Source organism: Sebastes fasciatus, chromosome 2 (assembly GCF_043250625.1).
Source record: "Sebastes fasciatus isolate fSebFas1 chromosome 2, fSebFas1.pri, whole genome shotgun sequence".
Taxonomy (NCBI): Eukaryota; Metazoa; Chordata; class Actinopteri; order Perciformes; family Sebastidae; genus Sebastes; species Sebastes fasciatus.
In genome coordinates this window covers 1,669,546-1,694,853 of record NC_133796.1, presented here as the reverse complement: position 1 = coordinate 1,694,853, position 25,308 = coordinate 1,669,546, and the positions used below count along the sequence as shown (strand labels likewise).

General features: G+C 38.6%; 4 protein-coding genes across 12 annotated transcripts in view; 1 reads left to right on the top strand and 3 right to left on the bottom strand.

The window, feature by feature from the left end:
• Positions 1 to 1,244, bottom strand: part of LOC141781492 (uncharacterized) — a 49,380-nt gene extending 48,136 nt beyond the window's left edge. For all 8 annotated transcript variants that reach the window (XM_074657278.1, XM_074657307.1, XM_074657298.1 and 5 more), the window contains exon 1: positions 1,103 to 1,244. The gene's annotated coding sequence lies outside the window, so the exon portion shown is untranslated. The remainder of the gene's footprint in view (positions 1 to 1,102) is intronic.
• Positions 1,245 to 4,707: 3,463 nt separating this feature from the next.
• On the top strand, positions 4,708 to 22,580 carry LOC141781759 (interleukin-17A-like). Of its 2 annotated transcripts, XM_074657568.1 has the most exons (5): positions 4,709 to 4,947; positions 15,657 to 16,069; positions 20,526 to 20,657; positions 21,758 to 21,921; positions 22,200 to 22,580. In XM_074657568.1, exons 3-5 carry the CDS (start codon positions 20,622 to 20,624, stop codon positions 22,432 to 22,434), a joined length of 435 nt encoding a protein of 144 aa, XP_074513669.1. In that variant the 5' UTR covers positions 4,709 to 4,947; positions 15,657 to 16,069; positions 20,526 to 20,621; the 3' UTR covers positions 22,435 to 22,580. The 2 variants fall into 2 exon arrangements, with proteins under 2 accessions (XP_074513678.1, XP_074513669.1); XM_074657577.1 differs by lacking the exon at positions 15,657 to 16,069 and having other exon boundaries at positions 4,708 to 4,947.
• On the bottom strand, positions 5,675 to 7,415 carry LOC141781748 (guanylyl cyclase-activating protein 2-like). Its single transcript, XM_074657556.1, has 4 exons — positions 7,159 to 7,415; positions 6,873 to 7,022; positions 5,895 to 5,994; positions 5,675 to 5,796 (listed from the first exon to the last, which is right to left on the bottom strand). The coding sequence occupies exons 1-4, from the start codon at positions 7,357 to 7,359 to the stop codon at positions 5,675 to 5,677; spliced, it is 573 nt and encodes a 190-aa protein (XP_074513657.1). The 5' UTR covers positions 7,360 to 7,415.
• Positions 9,887 to 14,657, bottom strand: LOC141781773 (guanylyl cyclase-activating protein 2-like). Its single transcript, XM_074657605.1, has 4 exons — positions 14,268 to 14,657; positions 14,035 to 14,184; positions 12,270 to 12,366; positions 9,887 to 11,582 (listed from the first exon to the last, which is right to left on the bottom strand). Exons 1-4 carry the CDS (start codon positions 14,460 to 14,462, stop codon positions 11,461 to 11,463), a joined length of 564 nt encoding a protein of 187 aa, XP_074513706.1. The 5' UTR covers positions 14,463 to 14,657; the 3' UTR covers positions 9,887 to 11,460.
• Positions 22,581 to 25,308: the final 2,728 nt, after the last annotated feature.

Genomic DNA, 25,308 nt, shown 5'->3' with positions numbered 1-25,308 from the left:
AGCAGAAGGGTTCTCTGTGGTACCAGCAGAAGGGTTCTCTCTGGTCCCAGCAGAAGGGTTCTCTCTGGTACCAGCAGAAGGGTTCTCTCTGGAACCAGCAGAAGGGTTCTCTGTGGTACCAGCAGAAGGGTTCTCTCTGGTCCCAGCAGAAGGGTTCTCTCTGGTACCAGCAGAAGGGTTCTCTGTGGTACCAGCAGAAGGGTTCTCTCTGGTACCAGCAGAAGGGTTCTCTGTGGTACCAGCAGAAGGGTTCTCTGTGGTACCAGCAGAAGGGTTCTCTCTGGTACCAGCAGAAGGGTTCTCTGTGGTACCAGCAGAAGGGTTCTCTGTGGTACCAGCAGAAGGGTTCTCTGTGGTACCAGCAGAAGGGTTCTCTCTGGTACCAGCAGAAGGGTTCTCTGTGGTACCAGCAGAAGGGTTCTCTGTGGTACCAGCAGAAGGGTTCTCTCTGGTACCAGCAGAAGGGTTCTCTGTGGTACCAGCAGAAGGGTTCTCTGTGGTACCAGCAGAAGGGTTCTCTCTGGTACCAGCAGAAGGGTTCTCTGTGGTACCAGCAGAAGGGTTCTCTGTGGTACCAGCAGAAGGGTTCTCTCTGGTACCAGCAGAAGGGTTCTCTGTGGTACCAGCAGAAGGGTTCTCTGTGGTACCAGCAGAAGGGTTCTCTGTGGTACCAGCAGAAGGGTTCTCTCTGGTCCCAGCAGAAGGGTTCTCTCTGGTACCAGCAGAAGGGTTCTCTGTGGTACCAGCAGAAGGGTTCTCTCTGGTACCAGCAGAAGGGTTCTCTCTGGTCCCAGCAGAAGGGTTCTCTGTGGTACCAGCAGAAGGGTTCTCTGTGGTACCAGCAGAAGGGTTCTCTGTGGTACCAGCAGAAGGGTTCTCTCTGGTACCAGCAGAAGGGTTCTCTCTGGTACCAGCAGAAGGTGGGTCCTGGTGGTCAGTTATCTGATTAAACTCCAGCTAGCTATTAGCTTTATGTAGCTACATGCTAGCTATGCTAGCTATGCTAGCTATGCTAGCTCAGCTAGCTCAGCCTGCATCATGTTTTAGTGTTTAGCTCCGTTAATCGGTTCGTCCCGTTAAATGTGACTCTTTAAGTTCTTACCGGATTCACTACTTCATGAAGAATCAACCTGAACCTGAACAACGTCGACAGAAACCCCGAGAAGACACATTTTATTCCAGTTAAACCCGATCAGACCCGATCAGACCCGAGGACACCCGAGGTGATGTTTGGTCACGTTTGTCAACAGACAGCTGAGGAGGGAGCTGCGCATGCGCACTGCTGTCATGGTGACAGGATCCCGGAAGTGTCTTTTCCTCTGATTCCGGAGGTATGTATGGTTTTTATGGATTTATTTATTTTACATTTATTTATTTATTGTATTTATCAAAGGCAACAACAGAAATAATGTGCATAAATTCATGGATATGTCTGGACCTGTTAGGTTAGAGCTCATTACCTGCTTTTTATCCAGAAGAGGCCTGTGTTTTCTCTTCAAAGAGCCACAAACACCAAGATCATCACCTACCTCTCATTTCCGCTTTCGTTTAAACAGCCTTTGGTCTTCTTCTTTGAGCAGATTGAAATACCAACATTTAGATGCATTCTGCCACCTAGCGTACCTTTAATAACAATACAAAGAAATGTAAATTAAAATCTATATTCTATTAAACAATCCCCTGTTTATTACGAAATAACTATTACTTAGTTAAAATATAGAAATAAAATAGACTATATAAAATATAATTGCAATAAAATACAATAAAAAATATAATACTGTACATTAGTCTGCTACAGTATCATATTATATTATGTTATAATATAATATATTATATTATATTATATTATATTAAATTATATTATATTAGGTCTGTCAATCGATTAAAATATTTTAATCGCAAATTAATAGCAAATGAATCAATTAAAATGAACCATAAAGGGAGATTTGTCAAGTATTAAATCCTCTTATCAACATGGGAGTGGACAAATCTGCTGCTTTATGCAAATGTATGTATATATTTATTATTGTAAATCAATTAACAACACAAAACAATGACAGATAATGTCCAAAAACTCAGCTATATTACATTGTGTGTACGTACATGTATTTGTGAATCTACTTTTCCCAAAAATCGCGTCCTGTTTACACCTGTGAGACACTTTGCTTGTTTCAAGTCTATGAACAATAATCACAGTAGAGCAGTCGTTGGCAATTGTAAAAATAAGAATTCCAGACATAAAACATAAAATAGTGCAGAAGTTAAAATATAGGAATAAAATAGACTATACATGAAATATAATAAAATATAAATAAAATAAAATACATCAAAAAATATAATAAATATAATACCGTACATCAACTTGCCACAGTATTATATTATATCATATTATGTTATATTATATTATATTATATTACACTATATTATATTAGGCCTGTTAATCAGTTAAAATATTTAATCGCGATAAATCGCAGATTAATTAATTAAAATGAACCTTAAAGGGAGATTAGTCCAGTATTTAATCCTCTTATAAACTTGAGAGTGGACTAATATGCTGCTTTATGCAAATGTATGTATATATTTATTATTGTCAATCAATTAACAACACAAAACAATGACAGATATTGTCCAGAAACCCTCACAGGTACTGCATTTAGCATAAAACAATATGCTCCAATCATAACATGGCAAACTGCAGCCCAACAGGCAACAACAGCTGTCAATATGGGAGATTTAAATAGGCTAAAACACACAGAAATATGTGTGTCTGTGTTGTTCAGCTGGGGTCTCTGTGAACTCAGAGGATATCACACTATTAGGTAAAGAGCCTTAAAGGCTAAGAATAGTAAGTCGGGCTAAATCCATATAGTAGAAGCTCCCAGGAGGTCTCCATCAGGCGACTGAAGAGCTGACGCTGAACCACGGAGCACGTTCCTCTGGATTCTTCTTTACTTCTGCAGCTATGGACACTTCTGACTCTCCCAAGTTAAAAAAAAAATCAACCTCAATGAATTTAAATTTTAAGCCTCAGAGTATATAATACATATAAACACACAAAATGATATATATATAGTGGTTAAGAGTTTAATGTGTAACGTGTTTATTTTTTATGGTTTTCATCATTTGTTCTTACTAAATGTCCTTATCGCAACACTACAATAACAACCATTTTTATACATTTTGCTTTTTTTAATTTCTATAATATTTTTAAGACATTTAAATTCAATTTCATCAAGCTTTGTGCATTATTGTAAATATATATCTATCTATATATATATATGTATATATATATATGGCATGGTGAAAATCGGCATGCCAGTTTTCCCTCGCAAAATTTTGCAAAATGTGTAACTTTTGAGCGTTATTTAACCTCCTTCATGACCGGCTAGTATGACATGGTTGGTACCGATGGATTCATCAGGTTCTAGAGTTTACTATGATACCAGGATCTTCACTCTGAACCTGCTACAACCTCCGAAAGACGCATTTAGATGAAAAATCATGTAAATGATCAGAAAACAAATAAATAATGTTAATATGGTGTAAAGTAAAGTGTATATGAAACTATTCCATTTGAAATAAAGTCATGGTTTAATTGAATTAGCTCATTTTATATCTGTGGTGTTTGGACTCATAAAATGCTGCATACATTTTATTAAATCACATTATTTAGTAAGTGATTCTTTTGTATGTCTAGATGGGTAATAACACTGTGTATATACAGTATGTATCGAGCATTGTGCTGCAAATTTTAACATTAATCCAAAATTGTATTGCTGTTACTCAGAAACAGTTGCAGAAACACCCAAACGGGAAACACAGGACATCAACGTGGGAAACATATTAGTGCACTAAAACACTGCAACATGTGTTTGGCAACTAAAGCATGTTGTATATAGTAAAGTAGAATATGTTAAAACATGCAGACACACTCTGGTATGACCTTGAGTTTATTTTGAACTTATCAGAGGAGTTGGTGAACAACATAACAGAAAAACAACAACTAACTGATTCCCCTTATTGTTCATATTCACTCTGATCTAACTCACACTCTCCTGTTTTCATCCTCTCCTGCATTCTTTATCATCCACATTCAGACGACCTTTCAAAACAATAGACAACATTATAAAAAGCATCATATCCTGGGTTTTAAACCAGGCACACAGTGATAAAAAAGGATTGAGAGACTTACTGTATATCTACATGCACTGATATCTGTATTCACATCATAATAACATGCTAACATAGCATTAGAGCCACCTTCAGGAGGGTTTAGTATTTAAAAATAGAACAAATTCAACTGTTTGGAGCCAAAAGCTTTGGCTTAAAGCATATCAAACAAAACCCCCAAAATATTATATTCCCCAGATTATATTCATCAGGGGATTGGGATCATTTGGTTTGGATCAAATACATTGATTTGTAAAACGCTGACATTGTTTATGTTGCGGTGCTTCTATATAACTGTAGAAAAATGTCTAAATAGCCTAAATGTTTTTTTTTGTTCAGATAAATGTTGCCTGCTGCCGGTGTGTGAGATCTGTTAAGCTTTAAAGATTTTGTCCGGCAGTTTGGTAAAAATGCTTATCCGCTTTCTTACCGAGAGTCGTGAGACGATTGATACCAATCTCATATCTGTCTTTATCACACGGCTGTGTTGAATACTCGAATCTGATGGTCAATCTGATTGGTCAACAGACTGTTGCTACGTATAACAGACCGTTGCTACGTACAGCAGACCGTTGCTACGTATAGCAGACCGTTGCTATGTATAACAGACCGTTGCTATGTATAACAAACCGTTGCTATGTTTAACAGACCGTTGCTGTGTACAGCAGACCGTTGCTACGTATAGCAGACCGTTGCTACGTATAGAAGACTACGTTTAACGCCTCAGTGTTTGTGCAGATTAGAGAACATGTCAGCCAGCGAGCGTTAGAGGTGTTGGTAGGTGTATTCTTTTTAACTTTGGATAGAACCAGGCTAGCTGTTTCCCTCTGCTCCCAGTCTTTATGCTAAGCTAAGCTAAACTAAGCTAAGCTAAGCTAAGTGTCTCCTGGCTGTATATTTAGCGTGCAGACATGAGAGGGGTGTTAATCGTCTTAGCTTACTGTCAGCAGGAAAGTGAATAAGCGTATTTCCCAAATGGTGCTTTAATAAAATGGAGGTATTTTAATCAAATCTATTTAAATTCTCAGATGATTGATAGCGCTGATGAAGGAGGGGGAAGAAACACACGGAGGATGGAACCTGACGAAATCAAAAATAAATGAATGAATAAATAAATGAGTCAATAACTGGTTTGTTGCAGCAGCACAGAGCAGATCTCAAGGTTTCATCTGATGGTTATAAACATGGATCCAGTCTGATTATGGCCTGCTGATGATGCACATGCAGGGAAACGCTGCTTGTAGTCTGGAGGGGGTCAACCGGGGTCTCCCTGCAGCTGTTTCCAGATGTATAAAACATTGTAGAGGTCTGTTTAGAGGACGTCAGGCTCTCCTCAGCCATGACACGCAGCTGTGTCCTCTCACCTCCATTGACGATTCACCTCCAAGCAGCCGAAGAGATAATCCCTCAGATTATCCTGAAACATCCCGAACACTGAAGGCAGATTATTACCGTCACTCAGCGTCCAGTCATTGATAGTAAAAACACGCCGTACATCATGAAGTCAGGGCTTCTTCTCCTGCTTGTCAATGAACCAATCACAGGCCCCGATGTCCAGTTTGAGCTGATCCATCACCCACGGGTCCTTCTCAGCACCCTCAATGAATTCCTCCAGAGAAATCTGACCTTCACAAGAGAAACAAGAGAAGATCACACCATCAGAACCTGAGTACATCACAGAGCAGAGAGCAGCAGAAGAAGAGCCGACATCGTAGTGAACTTACTGTCGTTGTTCTTGTCCACCAGATCAAATATTCTGTCACAGATATCTTCAATATTCCCCTCGACGCTCGGATCGTTGTGCATCTTTATCTTGTAGATGATCTGAACAAGATGGAAACAAGACAACAAAGATGTTTGATGTTAACTCACGCAGCAATATTTCTGGCACACACACATACATGAACTTTAATATGGAGGACAGAACTTGCCAAAATAAATAAATAAATAAATATGTCATTAAATGTGGCAAAAATAGTATTAAAAATAAAGGTAGCCATTAATTAAAATGTGACATAAATTTATGTTTCTTTTTTAATCTTTGTATTAATTCCCTTATTTATCTAATCTTCTGATAATTTTTCCTTTTATTTATTTATTAATTTTCTTTTATTAATTTTTAAATGTATGTATTTATTTATATATAAATTATTTATTTATTTATATATCTATGCATGTATTCATTTCTGCACGATTTTCCTTTTGCATTTCACCCCTTATTTATTTCCCCAAATTTATGTATTTCTGTATTCTTTACTTTTTACATCTTCACATTCTACCATTGTACATGGTATAAAAACAATAAAATAAAAAAGAATAAATTGTATTATTCTGACTCCAAATGGAGTAGTTTTATTATAATAATAATGAAATATGATCAAGTGAAACTTAGATAATAACAAATAAGATCAATAACAAAGTAAATAAGACAACAACAAATAATCCAAAATCAAATATGTCCATTCAATATAAAAATATTATAAAGTTAAAATACAATTCCTCGTGCGTTGATTTTGTAACTAAAATATTGAAATTATTGCCAAACAAACATTGTTATAATACAACATATATTGTAATAAATGAATGAATAAATAATAAATAAATACATAAATTAATTATTTAATTTTTTAATTTTTTAATTTAAAAAAAAATAAAAAAATGAATAAATAATAAATAAATATGTAAAATAACTGAATACTTACTTTGAGAAGTTGTCTCACTTCCTGTCTGTCCAAACAGCCGTTTCCATCTCTGTCGTAAACTTTAAAGGACCACCTCAGCTTGTCCTCCAGTTTTCCACGAAGCACCAGATGCAGCGCCGCCACGTACTCCATGAAGTCTATTTTACCGTCCTGAGAAGCAAACAGTGGACGGAGGGATGGATCAGTCCTTCACACTGACGTCCAACAGAGACTCATATACTGACTTATTAAGGCTGACAAATACTGAAATACACCTATTTCCTACATCATGACACTGTTACGTTACCTTGTTCGTATCAAAGGATCGAAACACATTTTCCATGTATGCAGATTCTTCTTCTGTGGAGTTGCTGTTGATTCCAAAGATTCTTTTGAATTCATGTAAGTGCAGATTTCCACTCGGACATTCACTGGCAAACTTACGGTAGAGTTCCTGGATGTCTTGAAGAGTCACTTCCTTATCTGCTCCACTCTGTGTTTGACCCATAATTCACAACGCAAAGAAGCAAACAAATAAGTTGCTAAAATAAAGAAAAACCTACAGAGAAGTTGTCAAGCACATCCATCCCTGTGCACTATAGCCGTGGATCCACTGTGGGCTAATTCAAGTTGACCTGCTGCACAAATCCTATTGACTTTCAGTGATCTCCAAATCCCTCTTGAGTATTTCTTCAATATTTGTACTTTCAAAAATGTGACAAAGACACTCCACATTACTCTGTAGAAAAGCACTGATGCATTCAATACTGAGCACTAATAGATAAGCAACAGCTCCTTCGGCTCTTTAACGGTAAAGAGTGGATGAAGAGAAAAGGCCACCGCCGAGCTCTCAGCCAGATTAAGGGACGTATGACGTCAAAGCCTCTGAGTGTGGTCGTCTTGGCACTTTATCCACTGAGGTCCGTCTGAGCACACTTAACCCAGCCTGGCCTGTCTGATGAATGTAGAACAAATACTAGTTATCTGATTGATGCTGTTCTTTTTCATCTATATGCTGATGATCTCCGTCTCTGAAGTAGTCAGCACCACGGACAGACTAATTTCTTTAGTGCATTAACTCAATTTAGGATTTTTAGGTCGTAGCGGCTCAGTTTTAAAGCTAGAGTGAAGATCCTGGTATCATAGTAAACTATAAACCTGATGAATCCATCAGTACCAACCATGTCATACTAGCTGGTCATGAAGGAGGTTAAATAACGCTCCAAACGTACACTAAATTTTAGCGAGGAAAAACTGTCATGGCCATTTTCAAAGGGGTCCCTTGACCTCTGACCTCCAGATATGTGAAGAAAGTCTGAAAAAAAGTTTTTAAAAAAGTCTGAAAAATGTCCAAAAGCAAATGTTCGAAGGAAAGACAGAAGAAAAGTCCGATACTGGTATCATAGTAAACTATAAAACCTAAAAACCGGTACCAACCATGTCATACTAGTTTGTCATGAAGGAGGTTAAATAACGCTCCAAACGTACACAAAATTTTAGCGAGGAAAAACTGTCATGGCAATTTTCAAAGGGGTCCCTTGACCTCTGACCTCCAGATATGTGAACAATGTCTGGAAAAAGTCTGAAAAAAAAATCTGAAAAGTGTCCAAAAACAAGTCCGAAAACAAATCTGAAAAATGTCCAAAGAAAGGTCTGAAAAAATGTCTGAAAAATGTCAAAAAAAAACATCCAGCAAATGTCCGAAGGAAAGACAGAAGAAAAGTCTGATACAGGCATCAGATGAAACTATAAAACCTGATGAATCCATCGGTACCAACCATGTCATACTAACTGGTCATGAAGGAGGTTAAATAACGCTCCAAACGTACACAAAATTTTGTCGAGGAAAAACTCTCATGGCCATTTTCAAAGGGTCCCTTGACCTCTGACCTCCAGATATGTAAAAAATGTCTGAAAAAAAGGTTTTAAAAAAGTCTGAAAAATGTTCCAAAAATATCTCCGAAAACAAATCTGAAATTTTTTCAAAAAAGAAATTCTGAAAAATGCTCCAAAAAAAATCTGAAAAATGTCCAAATAAATATCTGAAAAAATTTCTGAAAAATGTCCAAATAAATGTCCAGAAAACGTCCGAAGGAAAGACAGAAGAGAAGTCTGGTACAGGCATCATATGAAACTATAAAACCTGATGAATCCATCGATACCAACCATGTCATACTAACTGGTCATGAAGGAGGTTAAATAACGCTCCAAACTTACACAAAATTTTGTCGAGGAAAAACTGTCATGTCCATGTTCAAAGGGGTCTCTTGACCTCTGACCTCAGGATATGTGAATGTAAATGGGTTCTATGGGTACCCACGAGTCTCCCCTTTACAGACATGCCCACTTCATGATAATCACATGTAGTTTGGGTTTGGGAGAGTTACATATAGTCAGCAGGACATTCAGTATTTGTGGGCGGGTCGTCGTCGTCCTTTAACCACTAGCTTGGCGGTTCGATCCTCGGTTCCTAACGTCCTTCTGTCGAAGTGTCTTCTCTACTCACGCTTTAGATCAATCAGCTGAACTCCTGAAGATTCAATTCAAGAAAATACAGCGTGAAGTGAGTATAAAAATGTTTTAATAACAAAAAGATACAGTGCAGTTTAGAGTTTCACCTAAAACCTCTTCACACTTGTAAAACAAAAAAGAAACAAATAAATAAAACTGCATGAGATTCTGACATCATTTAAGGGTTCTTCGTAGCATAAATTATGGAATATATTGGTGGATTAAATATTTCAAACATTAGTCTGAACATGTTTACTAATCAGATGACACCAGGAAGACTTTGTGCAAGCTAATGGGGATCCAAATAAGAATAAAGATGATAGTTGTGTGACATAATCTCACTTATTCTTTATTCTTTTCTAACATATAACAAATAACATTACATATAACACATTTAAAAAAAAAAACACACAATAAAAACATGTTCAAGACAAATAAAATAAAAAGTCAAAAGAAGAGAAAAGATAATTAAAGAAGAAAAACAAACAAACACACAAACAAAAACTGCAGAAAATAAAAAAAACTTAAAACTTAAAGCACAAACAAATATTTTCATGTCAGCAGCGGGTCAAATGATTATATGAAATGTGAACAGGGTCGCTCGTAGTGACGAACTCAGAGAATTTTATCACTTGACTCGCCGCTTGGTCAGCGGCCCTCTGCATCGGAGACCGACTCACCGGGGGTTCCCCTCTAGCGTTACTGTTGGACGGACCGGGGACGGCGTGTCAACATACGCTCGTTACATGCATAGTGTTCTTTCAACATAAACTTCTGTTTTCACAGGAAGTTAGGTTTAGGCAACACAAACACTTAGTTAGGGTTAGGAAACGGTCGTGGTTTCCGTTAGCTTCACTGACTAGCAACTCACGGTACTGACGTGACAAAATAAATAGCCTCACACGGGGCACCAATATGGGTCTCCTGGTTGAAAGTCTTGTGTTCGTTTGACCCACCCACCTCCCCTCCCTCCCGCCCTGAACAGACTCTCACGCAATTAATACTACGTCACTTGCTCCGACCGTCGAATAACACCGCGGGTGGGTTTACATTGGAGTTAGTGGAAAGCCCGGTTCGTCACATACTGTTGCTAAAGGGTGCGACAGTTTCCGATGCCGAGGGGCGCTGCCCAAACGGCGGTATTTGATGAGTTGAGAGTGAGAACGGGTTGATATTGATTTGGTTTTACAGCCCACAACACCATCTGTTTTGGTTCAGTCTCATGGCTCTCATCTGAAACAAACCTAATAAAGCCACTGTACTCCAGATATCAGACCCAGTTAGAGACCAGCTGGTGAACATAGTGGAGCATTTAACAGCTAAAGAGACAGACATTTCCCTCAGGAGCTGGTGGAGACCAAACTAGAGCTAAAATGCTAACGTTTGCTCCATGTCTGCAGTAAAAAGGCAATTCTTTGCTGTTGCAATCGTTAAATCATCGTAAAAAGCTTCAGCTGGACGCCCTATATACATCACATCTGATGCATCACTGTTAAAGGTGTGGATTCTTGAACTCTAACAAATGTGTTTGTGAATGCATTTCCATCATCATAAAACAACTGCAAAGCAGATTTCTACGTATCTTAAATCCAGCATTGTTTACATCCTTTGCTCATACATCAGACCGGCACATACAGGTAAAAAAGTCGAGCCCCAAAGTGACCCAAAAAGATCAACTAATACTGTTTTAGTTGTGGAAAGTCTAATGCTTTGAACCACACAAACTATCACAAAATAATGTTATATTTTACCACCCGTCTGCAGAGACAAGTATACTACTAATATATTTGTATATAGTCATAACTATGCTATCAAACATACTATAAAACACATGCAATGATGAATGTAAATACACAATAACTGATTTTAACAGTCTTGCTGCGCATCAGCGTTCCTTAGATAGAGACGTTAGCTCAGTGCCATAACAGACCACCATACAGGACTCAGATCTTTGGACCAGCAGTCAAAATCACGGCAGCCGTGAAGAAGCTCCAAGTCACAGGGAGCTCGACGTGGAGACACAGGACAATAAACTCAGGACCTCTGTGTCAGCCTCAAACAAAAGACCCGTGGGCGGGTGAACCCACGACGTGAGGAATCACGGTAACTTCCCATAGTTCTGGATGACCCAGCCGGTGGCGTTGACGTCCAACTTCAGCAGGTTCATGACCCATTCGTCCTTCCGAGCTCCTTCCATGAACTCAGACAGCGTTATCTGACCTGTGGGGCACAGAAACACGATTCACATGAACGACTTTACCTTCGACGAAGAGTCAAAGAATAACAGCAGTAAAATCACCTCCATGCTGCACATTTATACACAAACACCATCGTGTTGTTGTGGACAAGATGTGTTTAACAGAGGAGCTTACCTAAAGCTGCTTGTAACTGTCCAATTTCTTTAATGCATTAACGCAACTCGCAATTTTTAGGTTGTAGTGGCTCAGTTTTAAAGCTACAGTGAAGATACTGGTATCATAGTAGACTATAAAACCTGATGAATCCATCGGTACCAACCATGTCAGACTAGCTGGTCATGGAGGAGGTTAAATAACGCTCCAAACGTACACTAAACTTTGGCAAGGACAAACTGGAATGGCAAAGGAGTCCTTTGACCTCTGACCTCCAGATATGTCTGAAAAAAGTCTGAAAAATTGTCCAAAAAAAAGTCTGAAATTATTTCTGGACAATATCTGTCATTGATTTGTGTAAGTAATTGATTTACAATAATAAATATAAACATGCATTTGCATGAAGCAGCATATTTGTCCACTCCCATGTTGATAAGAATATTAAATACTTGATAAATCTCCCTTTAAGGTTCATTTAGAAGTGATAAAAAATGTGTGATTAATTTGCAATTAAGCGTGATCAAATATTTTAAAAATATCCTGTGTGCTTCCTTACCGTCATCGTTCTGGTCAACCAACTCAAAGATCCGGTCGCAGATTTCGGACGGCGTCATGCTGACGTCACTCGTCTGGAGTTTGATCTTGTAAAGAATCTGTGTGAGAAACATGATTAACTATGAGTTCTAGCTTTATCTGCTAAACCCTTTACTTCTGTACAACATACAGTGTGTGATACTGTACATATCATATAGGCTTTCATGGACAGGTCTGAAAGTTGATATAACTAAGGCCCCGTCTACATGTATACAGATATTGTTAAAAACTGATATCTTCCTCTACACGTTTTGGCCTCTCGTCCACGCCCAAACCTTTGAGTTTTGGGTCACAAAAACGGATATTTTTGACCTTCCAAAGGTGCAGGTTTTTAAAAACTCTGGTTTCTTTGTATCTGTGTGGACGTTTAAAACGGAGCGTTTCGGAGACGATGGCGTCCTCTACTCATTTAATGAGCCAGAAACAATAACAAAGATGACCGACTACCGGCTCCTTTTTTACGTTTTGTTAGCGCTGCTCGGACTAATTACTACTTTACATTTTAAAGTACGCCAGAAACGTCAGTTTTGTATATGGCCCGCTCGAACCGGTCGATGGTGGGACACTTTCGAGAGAGAGAGAGAGAGAGAGAGAGAGAGAGAGAGAGAGAGAGAGAGAGAGAGAGAGAGAGAGAGAGAGAGAGAGAGGTTGTTGTCAACGAGGAGTGGAAGGAAAACTTTCGCATGTATAGCATCGTATCGTTGACGTAACCTTTATCGCCAAGCGGGCCAGTAGGAGCCATGTGACCGAGCGGACGCTACTGCGCCTGCTCCATGGACAGTTATTTTTAAAAACTTATATTTTCCCCTCCGTTTAAAAAAATTAATCTGTCCACACGACCTTCGTTTTACAAAATATCTTCATCCACACTCAAACGCAAAAACCGACTCCAAACCATGGATGTATTAAGAGAACTGGATAGAGTGTTGGAGGCAGGGCTCCGTTCTTTCCAAATTGACTCGACTTCCAACTGGAAAAGTACCCGGATCTTGCGATCATCCCGTAGCCCGTAGAGCAGGCGCAGTAGCAGTAGTCCGCTCAGTCACGGGATCCACACTAGAATGCAAAAATGCCTCCTAATGGCCCGCTTGGCGATACAGGCTACGTCAACGATACGATGCTCTACCTGCTTTACAATGGGCATGAAATGAGGAGAGGACGCCATCGTTTCCCAAACACTCCGTTTAACACGTCCACACAGATACAAAGAAACCAGAGTTTTTAAAAACCTGGACCTTTAAAAGGTCAAAAATATCCGCTTTTGTGACCCAGAACTCAAAAATGATGCGCGTGGGGCCAAAACGTGTAGAGGAAAATATCCATGTTTAATGTAGAATATTATAGGTTTATACCAAACATAATAAGGATTACGGTAACAAATATGAACCTAATTCCCGTCTAAATCAGGTCACATGGACAGTGGGCTAATCTTATCGTGGGGCTTACTGTAAAGCACACCAAAGATGTTCACTTCAGGAATAGCCCTCACAGAGACCATCTAATACCCTGAGAACGTCCAGGACGTGACCCCTCGTCTCTGGGTCGGCAATATAATCTGATAATCTTGAGAGGATTTGTGTTATAAAACCTCGTTTATAAGATGAACGTATCCCACTTCACTCTTTCAAATACTTTCTACAAAAACATTCACTCTGAACATTTGTATAAACTGCAAAAACAATTCACAGAAATGTGAAAATGTGAAGATGTGAAGATGTCTTTCTTACCCTGATGATGCGTTTCACCTCCTGCCTGTCCAACTTCCCGTTCCCGTCCTTGTCGTACATCTTGAAGGACCACTTGAGTCTATCTTCAAGATTCCCCCGTAAGATCAAGTGAAGAGCTGCCACGTACTCCAGGAAATCAAGTGCGTTATCCTGTAGGTAAATAACGCATTGTGTGCATTCACAATACAACAAAAAAACTGAATTCTAAGGTGAAACATTGCTGCGTCTCGTACCTGGTTTTTGTCAAAGGAGTGGAATATCGTCTCCATGAAGAGGGACTCCTCTGCAGAGCTGCTCGGCACCCCGAAGATCCTCTTGAACTCGTGTAGGTGCAGGGCACCGCTCGGACACTCCTTCATGAACATGATGCACAGATCCTGAATCAGGGCCAAGTCCACCTCCTCACTGTGGCTCCCCTCTTGTCCCATGGCTCCCCTCTTTTGATAAGAAGCAAAGTAAAATGATTGTTTGACGGTGTGCAGGTCACTAAGGCATCGGACACTCCAACTAAACTAAAGAGATCTGCAACACCGTCCTCGCTGAGCAACTACTAATCTCATTAACTCGTTAATCACTTGATCTTTAGGTGCTGAAAATCTGGCAAAACTGTTGTCACCAAGTGCCAAAACAGGGATAACTGAGGTATCTACTTAATCATAGAATAGATAGTCAATTAAACAAAGCAGGCTTTGATATCAGAAACATTTCCAATAATATGATATATATGATATATGAGGGGGCGTTTCCTTGTCTATCCGAGGCAGGGATTGGTCCTGGTGATTAACAGAACAACTATATATAACACAAGCTGTTCTCTCTTTTTAGCAACTTATTGGAGGTTAAAGTAAAAATAACAAACTATATATAGAGAGAGAGGCAAAGTCCCGCCCCTTCCTGTGGATCACCGTGGGACCTTATTTAAAAACTAAACAATATGAACAGTGGTCAACGGAGAGAGACAAATATTTGTTTGATTCCGTCTGAATTGCGCCATGAGTCACACAGATGATGTTTGTACATTTAAAAGATCCTTTTTCATCAGACTGTGCATAATTCACACATATTCCCATTTGATAACTGGGGACCACGCAATCCAAGAAATGCCCAAAAAAAGTCTGAAAATGTTCCAAAAAAACTTTTGTTTAGTCACAATCGAATCGGTCCTCGACGTGACCGGTGGGTTGTGGCAACAGATATAGCAGGACTCTAACACACGGGAGGCATCAAGGAGAACTCATCCCACCAAGCAGCAGGATACGCCGAGGCTAGATTTTGGACATTTTTCAGACTTTTTTTTGGAACATTTTTCAGACTTTTTGGGAACATTTTAGACTTTTTTTTGAACATTTCAGACTTTATTTGGAACATTTCAGACTTTTTTTGAACATTTTTCAGACTTTTTTTTGAACATTTTTCAGACTTTTTTTTTAACATTTCAGACTTTTTTTTGAACATTTCAGACTTTATTTGGAACATTTCAGACTTTATTTGGAACATTTCAGACTTTTTTTGAAAATGTTTCACTTTTTTTGGAACATTTCAGACTTTTTTAGACATTTGTTTAGATTTTTTTTGGAGCATTTTTCGAGAACCATTCATCCGATCTACTTCACACTTGGCAGGTGTATTGCTGGTGTGACGCCCTCCCGCCGTCTTGGAGGCTGTCTTGGCCGACCTCAACTGGAAGGGTCCAGTCCTCGGCCTGATTGAGCTCACCTGGTGCCTTCCAGGCTATATAAGCTGGCCCATGTGCTCCACTGTGTTTCTCCCTTCCCACAGCTGACATCGACCTCCGTATCACCTTTCTTTTGGTTTCGCACCTTCAACGCCTCCACATGCCACACAACCATGCATGACTTTCACTACCGACTCATTTCAATTAACCTTAGTTTAATAAACTATGCTTGGTTTTAAGCAAGGCATCGGCTCGTGTCTTCGAGCAGTTCATACGTGATGCTCGAGAGTGAGAGTTTCCCGGTCTGCGTGAGAAGTGCTGACAGCGCTGACGGTAACCAGCGAACAGAGTTCAGATCGGGTGAGTTATCAGATTAATGCTCATTGTCTCTGGTTTCCTCTCTCAGTGAAAACGAGGTCAGAGAGACGCTGCTGACGGCTCTGATAGAAACTGTTCAAAACCTCAGAGAGTCGACCACACCGCTGCCAAAACCACACACACACGCTCACCGCTGTGATGTCACGGGGGGCGGGGGGTCCACAGCACAGGAGGCTCTCTGGACTCCATATATGGAAACAGGAAGCTGAACAGCAGAGTATGAGTATGAGCAGAGCATGTTGGGTTTAGTGAGGGAAAGTATTCTAATCAGTGCAAAGTGGAGGGTCCGCTATGTTAAGTGACATCCCAAACCAGTTAGCGGGGACTAGAAGTGGGTTATGAAACCCTCCATCAATGCCGACTTAACCAGCCGGCCTTACTGACGACGTGCAACGCCGTTTAGTGTTCCTCATGGAACACGCTCCGATGTCAGTTCTGTGTGACTACCGGAACAAACATTTACTGTAAACTGCTCAAACTAAGATAGACTTTTAATTAATTCTACTTTATTGTCATACAGACATCATCAACTTGAAGTTAATAGATTGTATTTACGATCAAGTGTCTAGTCTAGAAAACGTTCATTTGATTGTAAAGTGTGTTTTTTTATCCTTATCAGTAGCTGTAACCCCGTAATGTATTATTTCACCAACTGTGCAATACTGACTCAACAGTGCAATAATTTAGTGCAATAATCTGGTTTACTCTGGCAATTACTTATGGAAAAAAATGTCTGAAAAATGTTCCAAAGAAAGTCTGAAAAATGTAGTAAAAAAGTCTGAAAAATGTCCAAAAAAACCCTGAAAAAAGTCTGAAAAAAGCTAAAAAAAAAAGTCTGAAAAATGTTCCAAAAAAAGTCTGAAAAAAATCTGAAATGTTTCGAAAAATGTTCCAAAAATAAATTGTGCAATACTGACTTAACAGTGCAATAATTTAGTGCAGTAATCTGGTTTTCTCTGGCACTTACTTATGGATAGATCACATTTTTCAGTATTATTATTTGCACTGTTTAACGGTACTTTATGTAACTTTCTGAAAGTCCTTGTTATTAATTACACTGGTGCTGGTTAAGTGAACCGCAGTCTGCATCCTGTTGCTCGTGCACGTGCTCACACGCCACAGGATGCGATGCAATCGTCCTGGGCGTCGGCCAAAACAGTGACGTGACATTACATTACAATCATATATCATGTATCACCTTTACTATCTGTAATGTTCAATCTCCATGATACTATCTAGCTTGTGATTTGTGAAATGACTTCATCAACTAACGTTACGGGGCCAAACCGTCCCGAGTCCTTCACGTAGAAATCAGTCCGCAGGCTGTTAGAGGTAACCGAGAGAGTCGGGGAAGGTCTCAGTTTTCAAGATTCAAGAGTTTTATTCGTCACGTACTCATACCGGATGTGCAGTGAACTGCAAAGTGGCAGTCCCACGGCGAGGACCGATTCCATTGTGAATCTTCAACAATCTAATAACTGTAACTGCGTTAAGAAAATCTAAAGTGAAATTCCCAACAGACCAAATCACTTGACTAGAAAACATTTTAACTTCCTTAGACCTTTTTATTTTCTTTAAAATATTTGAAAAACCTGTTTTTTCTCTCTCACAATCAAAATAAAGCAACCTTTCAGTCCCACCTTCACATCAAAAGCTTAAGTTTTAAGTTTCACAAGTTGTAAGCCTCCGTTTTCTTTTAAACGCCATGTTCAACTTCAATTTCCCGCTCGCCTACCGCTGCAGAAACCTCGAGCCCGATGTCCTCTCTCACCAACATGTAATGAGGTAATACAGTCATACTCAGCGCTGTGGACAGATTCTCCAAAGCCGTTCTTTTAATGCCACGTGTTCCTTTGTTCACCTTAAATAACCAGTTCATATGATACCAGTGTCTTCACTCTTCTCGAACATTTCTATTGTTGTCTTTTTCAGACATTTTTCAGATTTTTGAGCATTTTTTCCACCTTTTTCAGACATTTGTTTTTAGCATTTTTTGGGCTTTTTTTGGAAAATGTTCAAACCTTTTTCAGATATTTTTGTGTTTGTGTCCTGCTCCATCTGTTGCCACAACAGAGTACAGTATGAGGTAGTACTACTAGTACAGTATGAGGTAGTACTACTAGTATAATATGAGGTAGTACTACTAGTATAGTATGAAGTTGTACTACTAGTATAGTATGAGGTTGTACTGCTAGTATAGTATGAGGTTGTACTACTAGTATAGTATGAGGTTGTACTACTAGTATAGTATGAGGTTGTACTACTAGTATAGTATGAGGTTGTACTGCTAGTATAGTATGAGGTTGTACTACTAGTATAGTATGAAGTTGTACTGCTAGTATAGTATGAGGTTGTACTACTAGTATAGTATGAGGTTGTACTACTAGTATAGTATGAGGTTGTACTACTAGTATAGTATGAGGTTGTACTACTAGTATAGTATGAGGTTGTACTACTAGTATAGTATGAGGTTGTACTACTAGTATAGTATGAGGTTGTACTGCTAGTATAGTATGAGGTTGTACTACTAGTATAGTATGAGGTTGTACTACTAGTATAGTATGAGGTTGTACTGCTAGTATAGTATGAGATTGTACTGCTAGTATAGTATGAGGTTGTACTACTAGTATAGTATGAGGTTCTACTAGTATAGTATGAGGTTGTACTGCTAGTATAGTATGAGGTTGTACTACTAGTATAGTATGAGGTTGTACTGCTAGTATAGTATGAGATTGTACTGCTAGTATAGTATGAGGTTGTACTACTAGTATAGTATGAGGTTCTACTAGTATAGTATGAGATTGTACTGCTAGTATAGTATGAGGTTGTACTACTAGTATAGTATGAGGTTCTACTAGTATAGTATGAGATTGTACTACTAGTATAGTATGAGATTGTACTGCTAGTATAGTATGAGGTAGTACTACTAGTATAGTATGATATTGTACTACTAGTATAGTATGAGGTTGTACTACTAGTATAGTATGAGGTTGTACTACTAGTATAGTATGAGGTTGTACTACTAGTATAGTATGAGGTTGTACTGCTAGTATAGTATGAGGTTGTACTACTAGTATAGTATGAAGTTGTACTGCTAGTATAGTATGAGGTTGTACTACTAGTATAGTATGAGGTTGTACTACTAGTATAGTATGAGGTTGTACTACTAGTATAGTATGAGGTTGTACTACTAGTATAGTATGAGGTTGTACTGCTAGTATAGTATGAGGTTGTACTACTAGTATAGTATGAGGTTGTACTACTAGTATAGTATGAGGTTGTACTACTAGTATAGTATGAGGTTGTACTGCTAGTATAGTATGAGGTTGTACTACTAGTATAGTATGAGGTTGTACTACTAGTATAGTATGAGGTTGTACTACTAGTATAGTATGAGGTTCTACTAGTATAGTATGAGGTTGTACTGCTAGTATAGTATGAGGTTGTACTACTAGTATAGTATGAGGTTGTACTGCTAGTATAGTATGAGATTGTACTGCTAGTATAGTATGAGGTTGTACTACTAGTATAGTATGAGGTTCTACTAGTATAGTATGAGATTGTACTGCTAGTATAGTATGAGGTTGTACTACTAGTATAGTATGAGGTTCTACTAGTATAGTATGAGATTGTACTACTAGTATAGTATGAGATTGTACTGCTAGTATAGTATGAGGTTGTACTACTAGTATAGTATGAGGTTGTACTACTAGTATAGTATGAGATTGTACTGCTAGTATAGTATGAGGTTGTACTACTAGTATAGTATGAGGTTCTACTAGTATAGTATGAGGTTGTACTACTAGTATAGTATGAGGTTGTACTGCTAGTATAGTATGAGATTGTACTGCTAGTATAGTATGAGGTTGTACTACTAGTATAGTATGAGGTTCTACTAGTATAGTATGAGGTTGTACTACTAGTATAGTATGAGGTTGTACTACTAGTATAGTATGAGGTTGTACTACTAGTATAGTATGAGGTTGTACTACTAGTATAGTATGAGGTTGTACTACTAGTATAGTATGAGGTTGTACTGCTAGTATAGTATGAGGTTGTACTACTAGTATAGTATGAGGTTGTACTGCTAGTATAGTATGAGATTGTACTGCTAGTATAGTATGAGGTTGTACTACTAGTATAGTATGAGGTTGTACTACTAGTATAGTATGAGGTTGTACTACTAGTACTATATATATACAGTATATATATATGTATCTAGATGCAGAATGTTGATTATCACGTTAGATCTCAGATCTTTTGGAAACTTCTGGGTGGAGATCAGAAGAAGCGTCAGCAGTTTGGTTTGTTTTACCATCTATCAGATCCATCTGATGTTTATCAGTGAAGATCTGTCAAAGTGTCGATCACAGACTTTCATGTCCTGAGAGATAGATGGACTGCAGAGATAGCGGGAATCTCCCCTCTCCGTTATCAGATCTGAGTCGTCACAGATCTTCATAAAGACACCTGAAGTGACGAGCAGAGAGACACAGAGACAGACGGGGAGCTGGACGGGACAATCAGAGACATCATGAAGCTGAGACTCAGAGTCTGCACTCTGCTGCTGGTGAGCATCGACTTTATCCACTATATGACCCGATGACACACATTACTATTACTGCTTTCAGGCCTCTAATCTCTTATTAATTATTATATTAATAATAGAGTCAACTAAAAGGTGATTCAGTCTGATTATCAGCTAATAGGAAGATAAAATATGACTAAACTGGTACAAAATTATGTTTTTACAAATGTTTTGTCTGAGTATTTTGTGTATATATTATATACTGTATATCTATATATATATATTGTGTACATACCGCCGGCTGAAGTTAAAGAAAGTTGAGATATTTAGGATGAAAATCAGGGTTCAAGAGATACAAAGAAAGTTTAAATATAAATATATAGCCTAATAAATATATTTATGAAATATTCTTAACATGCACTTTATCGTAAGAAAATAAAAATAATGTGTCGTATTTGAGGACCCACAATTATATGAGAAATATATATATATATATATATAATTAATGAAATGTGTAATATATTTTACTTCATATATATATATACAATTTTATTTCTAACATGTAAAATAAAAAAATAATCTTCATCTTAATCTTAATTATATTGACTAGTTGTTATCTTTTTGTATATGCGCATATTATTATTTATAATATTTAATATACAATATGCAATTTATATATATATATAGTATATATATATATATTATATATATATATACATTAAATACACAATACACCACATCTGACCACGCATATAAGATGATGTATAGATGTGTAGATATGTGATGATTATACATTATTCTTATACACATACATACATATATATACACGTACACACCTACTGCATACTGCACATACACATACTGTACATACATGCACGCACACATACACATACATACACACATATTTATATATATATTTGGGGTTGAACGGTTCGGTTCGGTTCATTTCTGTTCCAGCGAGGAGGTCATGTTCTGATTTCAACATGCTTTTCATTTATTTGTTAATTAAGTATAAAGTACTACATGTACCTCTGAGCTGTAGCGGAGTACAAGTATGAAACTGTTTATTAATATACAGCATAACAGCCCTTTATTATATAGAAGGGACTTTACAGTGATGGTCTCTCCTCTCCTGTCCTCAGGTGTGCTGCAGTGTATTGTGGGTAGTCGTCTCCTCCTCCAGGGTTAAAGCGCCTCCTCTTGGTTGTAACTCCACGTTGGCGTTCTCCTCGGAGGTCTCGTCCTCGTCCTCGTCTGAAGTTAACGGGAACATCAACATCAGATCTCTGTCTCCGTGGAGCTGGAGGTCAGTGAGGTTAAAGGGTTAATAACAAACAGCTGGTGTTAGTTGAGTTTACTAGAACAGTAAATCTATGAGTGACTCTGCTCTCACATGTTCTAAACATCAGCCGATCCTGGTTTTCATTTCTTCTACTAACACGTCAACTAAACAGAATTGTATTTCTGAGCTCCTCCACATTGAATCCTTCAGTGTGAGCGCTGCCGCCCTCTGGTGGTTGATGGTTAAACAGACGCAGGTTGCAGGTGTCTGTATGTGAAGTCCGTCTCCTTCTGTTCGTTCAGGTCGTCCACGGTGAAGAACCGGATCCCCCCCACCCTCTGGGAGGCCGAGTGCAGCGACAGCTTCTGTTCCAGTCCCGACGGCGGACACACAGACGGACATCAGCTGAACTCGGTCCCCGTCTACCAGAACGTCCTGGTCCTGATCCGGCAGTATGGGGGACGCTGCTACAACGCAACGTACCGCTCCGTGGCCGTCGGCTGTACCTGCGTCTGGGCCAGAATCAACCAGGACTGAACTGGAACCACCTGAACCACCTGAACCACCTGAACCCGGACCAAAGGCCGGTGGAAGTCTGACATGTTGATTTAAGCATCATTGTGTCCCTGAAGCCTGAAATTTAAGTTGTGATTATTTTATTATTAAAAATTTACATAAAATGACCCATCCTCATTCTAAGCCTTTTATTCTCGTAAAGTTACGACTTTATTCTCGAAATCTCAGATTGATTTATTTCTCCTAACACTCCGTCGTAGGATATAGTGACCATTTTATAAAAATAACTTTATTTAAAATCATATTTGCTCCATTTCTACCCACTGCTGCTTTAATGAATGAAGCTGCCTGTAAAACACCGATCATGTTAGTGAACAGAGTGTAACAGTGAGGTGTGTGTTAGTGTGTGTTAGTGTGTGTTAGTGTGTGTTAGTGTGTGTTAATGTGTGTGTTTGTGTATGTTAGTGTGTATTAGTGTGTGTTAGTGTGTGTTAGTGTGTATTAGTGTGTGTTAATGTGTGTTTGTGTTTATTAGTGTGTGTTAGTGTGTGTTAGTGTGTGTTAGTGTGTATTAGTGTGTGTTAGTGTGTGTTTGTGTGTATTAGTGTGTGTTTGTGTGTGTTAGTGTGTGTTAGTGTGTGTTTGTGTGTATTAGTGTGTATTAGTGTGTGTTAGTGTGTGTTAGTGTGTGTTAGTGTGTGTTAGTGTGTGTTAGTGTGTGTTAATGTGTGTATTAGTGTGTGTTTGTGTGTATTAGTGTGTGTTAATGTGTGTGTTTGTGTATGTTAGTGTGTGTTAGTGTGTGTTAGTGTGTGTTAGTGTGTGTTAATGTGTGTATTAGTGTGTGTTTGTGTGTATTAGTGTGTATTAGTGTGTGTTAATGTGTGTGTTTGTGTATGTTAGTGTGTATTAGTGTGTGTTAGTGTGTGTTAGTGTGTATTAGTGTGTGTTAATGTGTGTTTGTGTTTATTAGTGTGTGTTAGTGTGTGTTAGTGTGTATTAGTGTGTGTTTGTGTGTGTTAGTGTGTGTTAGTGTGTGTTTGTGTGTATTAGTGTGTGTTAGTGTGTGTTTGTGTGTATTAGTGTGTATTAGTGTGTGTTAATGTGTGTGTTTGTGTATGTTAGTGTGTATTAGTGTGTGTTAGTGTGTGTTAGTGTGTATTAGTGTGTGTTAATGTGTGTTTGTGTTTATTAGTGTGTGTTAGTGTGTGTTAGTGTGTGTGTTTGTGTATGTTAGTGTGTATTAGTGTGTGTTAGTGTGTGTTAGTGTGTGTTAATGTGTGTTAGTGTGTGTTTGTGTGTTAGTGTGTGTTAGTGTGTATTAGTGTGTGTTAGTGTATGTTAATGTGTGTTAGTGTGTGTTAGTGTGTGTTAGTGTGTGTTAGTGTGTGTTTGTGTGTGTTAGTGTGTGTTTGTGTGTATTAGTGTGTGTTAGTGTGTGTTTGTGTGTATTAGTGTGTATTAGTGTGTGTTAGTGTGTATTAGTGTGTGTGTTTGTGTGTGTTAGTGTGTATTAGTGTGTGTTAGTGTGTGTTTGTGTGTATTAGTGTGTATTAGTGTGTGTTAGTGTGTATTAGTGTGTGTGTTTGTGTGTGTTAGTGTGTGTTAGTGTGTGTTTGTGTGTATTAGTGTGTGTTAGTGTGTGTTTGTGTGTATTAGTGTGTATTAGTGTGTGTTAATGTGTGTGTTTGTGTATGTTAGTGTGTATTAGTGTGTGTTAGTGTGTGTTAGTGTGTATTAGTGTGTGTTAATGTGTGTTTGTGTGTATTAGCGTGTGTTAGTGTGTGTTAGTGTGTATTAGTGTGTGTTTGTGTGTATTAGTGTGTGTTTGTGTGTTAGTGTGTGTTAGTGTGTATTAGTGTGTGTTAATGTGTGTTTGTGTGTATTAGCGTGTGTTAGTGTGTTAGTGTGTATTAGTGTGTGTTAGTGTGTATTAGTGTGTGTTAATGTGTGTTTGTGTGTATTAGTGTGTGTTAGTGTGTTAGTGTGTATTAGTGTGTGTTAGTGTGTATTAGTGTGTTAGTGTGTGTTTGTGTGTGGAGTCTCATGACGTCTGAAATCCTCGGCAGAGAAAAAAACTCATTCAGACTGAAATCAGCTCATTCAGCTAATTAGCTGAAAACAAGGAGACACATTGTGGAGGTTAGAGGTGTGTGTGTGTGTGTGTGTGTGTGTGTGTGAGCGTGCATGTGACGGTGGCGGTCTGCAGGACTGAGCAGCGAGCCGGTCGGTAGTAGAACAGAAGAGAAGAGGCCTCCTGCAGCAGCTGACGCTCTCAGAGACAAACGGATCAGGTAGGTTTGGTTCCTCTGTTTGTGTGTCGGTGCTGTGACCTCTGACCTTTGACCTTTCACCCTCTTTCTGTTGGTGGTGATTTAGCATTTATGTTTCTGTTGTTCTTAAAGGTTCCTTTTAGAGCTGTCAAAGTTAACGTCATAATAATAACGCAAATTAGTTTTAAAGCCGCTAATTTCTTTAACACGTTAACACAACTTGTGATTTTTAGGTTGTAGCGGCTCAGTTTTAAAGATAGAGTGAAGATACTGGTATCATATGAAACTAAAAAAACCTAAGTCTGAAAAAAGTCTGAAAATTGTCTGAAAATGTCCGAAAACAACGTCCAGAAATTGTCAGAACAATGTTAAAAAAAAAAGTCCCAAAATATCCAAAAAAAGGCAGAAGAAAAGTCCGATCCTGGGATCATATGAAACCATAAAACCTGATGAATCCATCGGTACCAACCATGTCAGACTAGCTGGTCATGAAGGAGGTTAAATAACGCTCCAAACTTACACTAAATGTTGGAGAGGAAAAACTGTCATGTCCATTTTCAAAGGGGTCCCTTGACCTCTGACCTCCAGATCAGTGAATGTAAATGGGTTCTCTGGGTACCCA

Excerpts from the sequence above, each read along its gene's own strand:
- LOC141781748 (XM_074657556.1), bottom strand. The coding sequence starts at position 7,359 with ATGGGTCAAACACAGAGTGGAGCAGATAAGGAAGTGACTCTTCAAGAC. Across the intron at positions 5,995-6,872 it reads AAGTGAGACAACTTCTCAAA|ATCATCTACAAGATAAAGAT; the intron begins GTAAGTATTCAG and ends CATCTTGTTCAG. Across the intron at positions 5,797-5,894 it reads GGTGGACAAGAACAACGACA|GTCAGATTTCTCTGGAGGAA; the intron begins GTAAGTTCACTA and ends TCTCTTGTGAAG.
- LOC141781759 (XM_074657577.1), top strand. The coding sequence starts at position 20,622 with ATGAAGCTGAGACTCAGAGTCTGCACTCTGCTGCTG. Across the intron at positions 20,658-21,757 it reads GAGTCTGCACTCTGCTGCTG|GTGTGCTGCAGTGTATTGTG; the intron begins GTGAGCATCGAC and ends TCCTGTCCTCAG. Across the intron at positions 21,922-22,199 it reads CTGTCTCCGTGGAGCTGGAG|GTCGTCCACGGTGAAGAACC; the intron begins GTCAGTGAGGTT and ends CTGTTCGTTCAG.
- LOC141781773 (XM_074657605.1), bottom strand. The coding sequence starts at position 14,462 with ATGGGACAAGAGGGGAGCCACAGTGAGGAGGTGGACTTGGCCCTGATT. Across the intron at positions 14,185-14,267 it reads ACTCCTTTGACAAAAACCAG|GATAACGCACTTGATTTCCT; the intron begins GTACGAGACGCA and ends ATTTACCTACAG. Across the intron at positions 12,367-14,034 it reads AGGTGAAACGCATCATCAGG|ATTCTTTACAAGATCAAACT; the intron begins GTAAGAAAGACA and ends TTTCTCACACAG.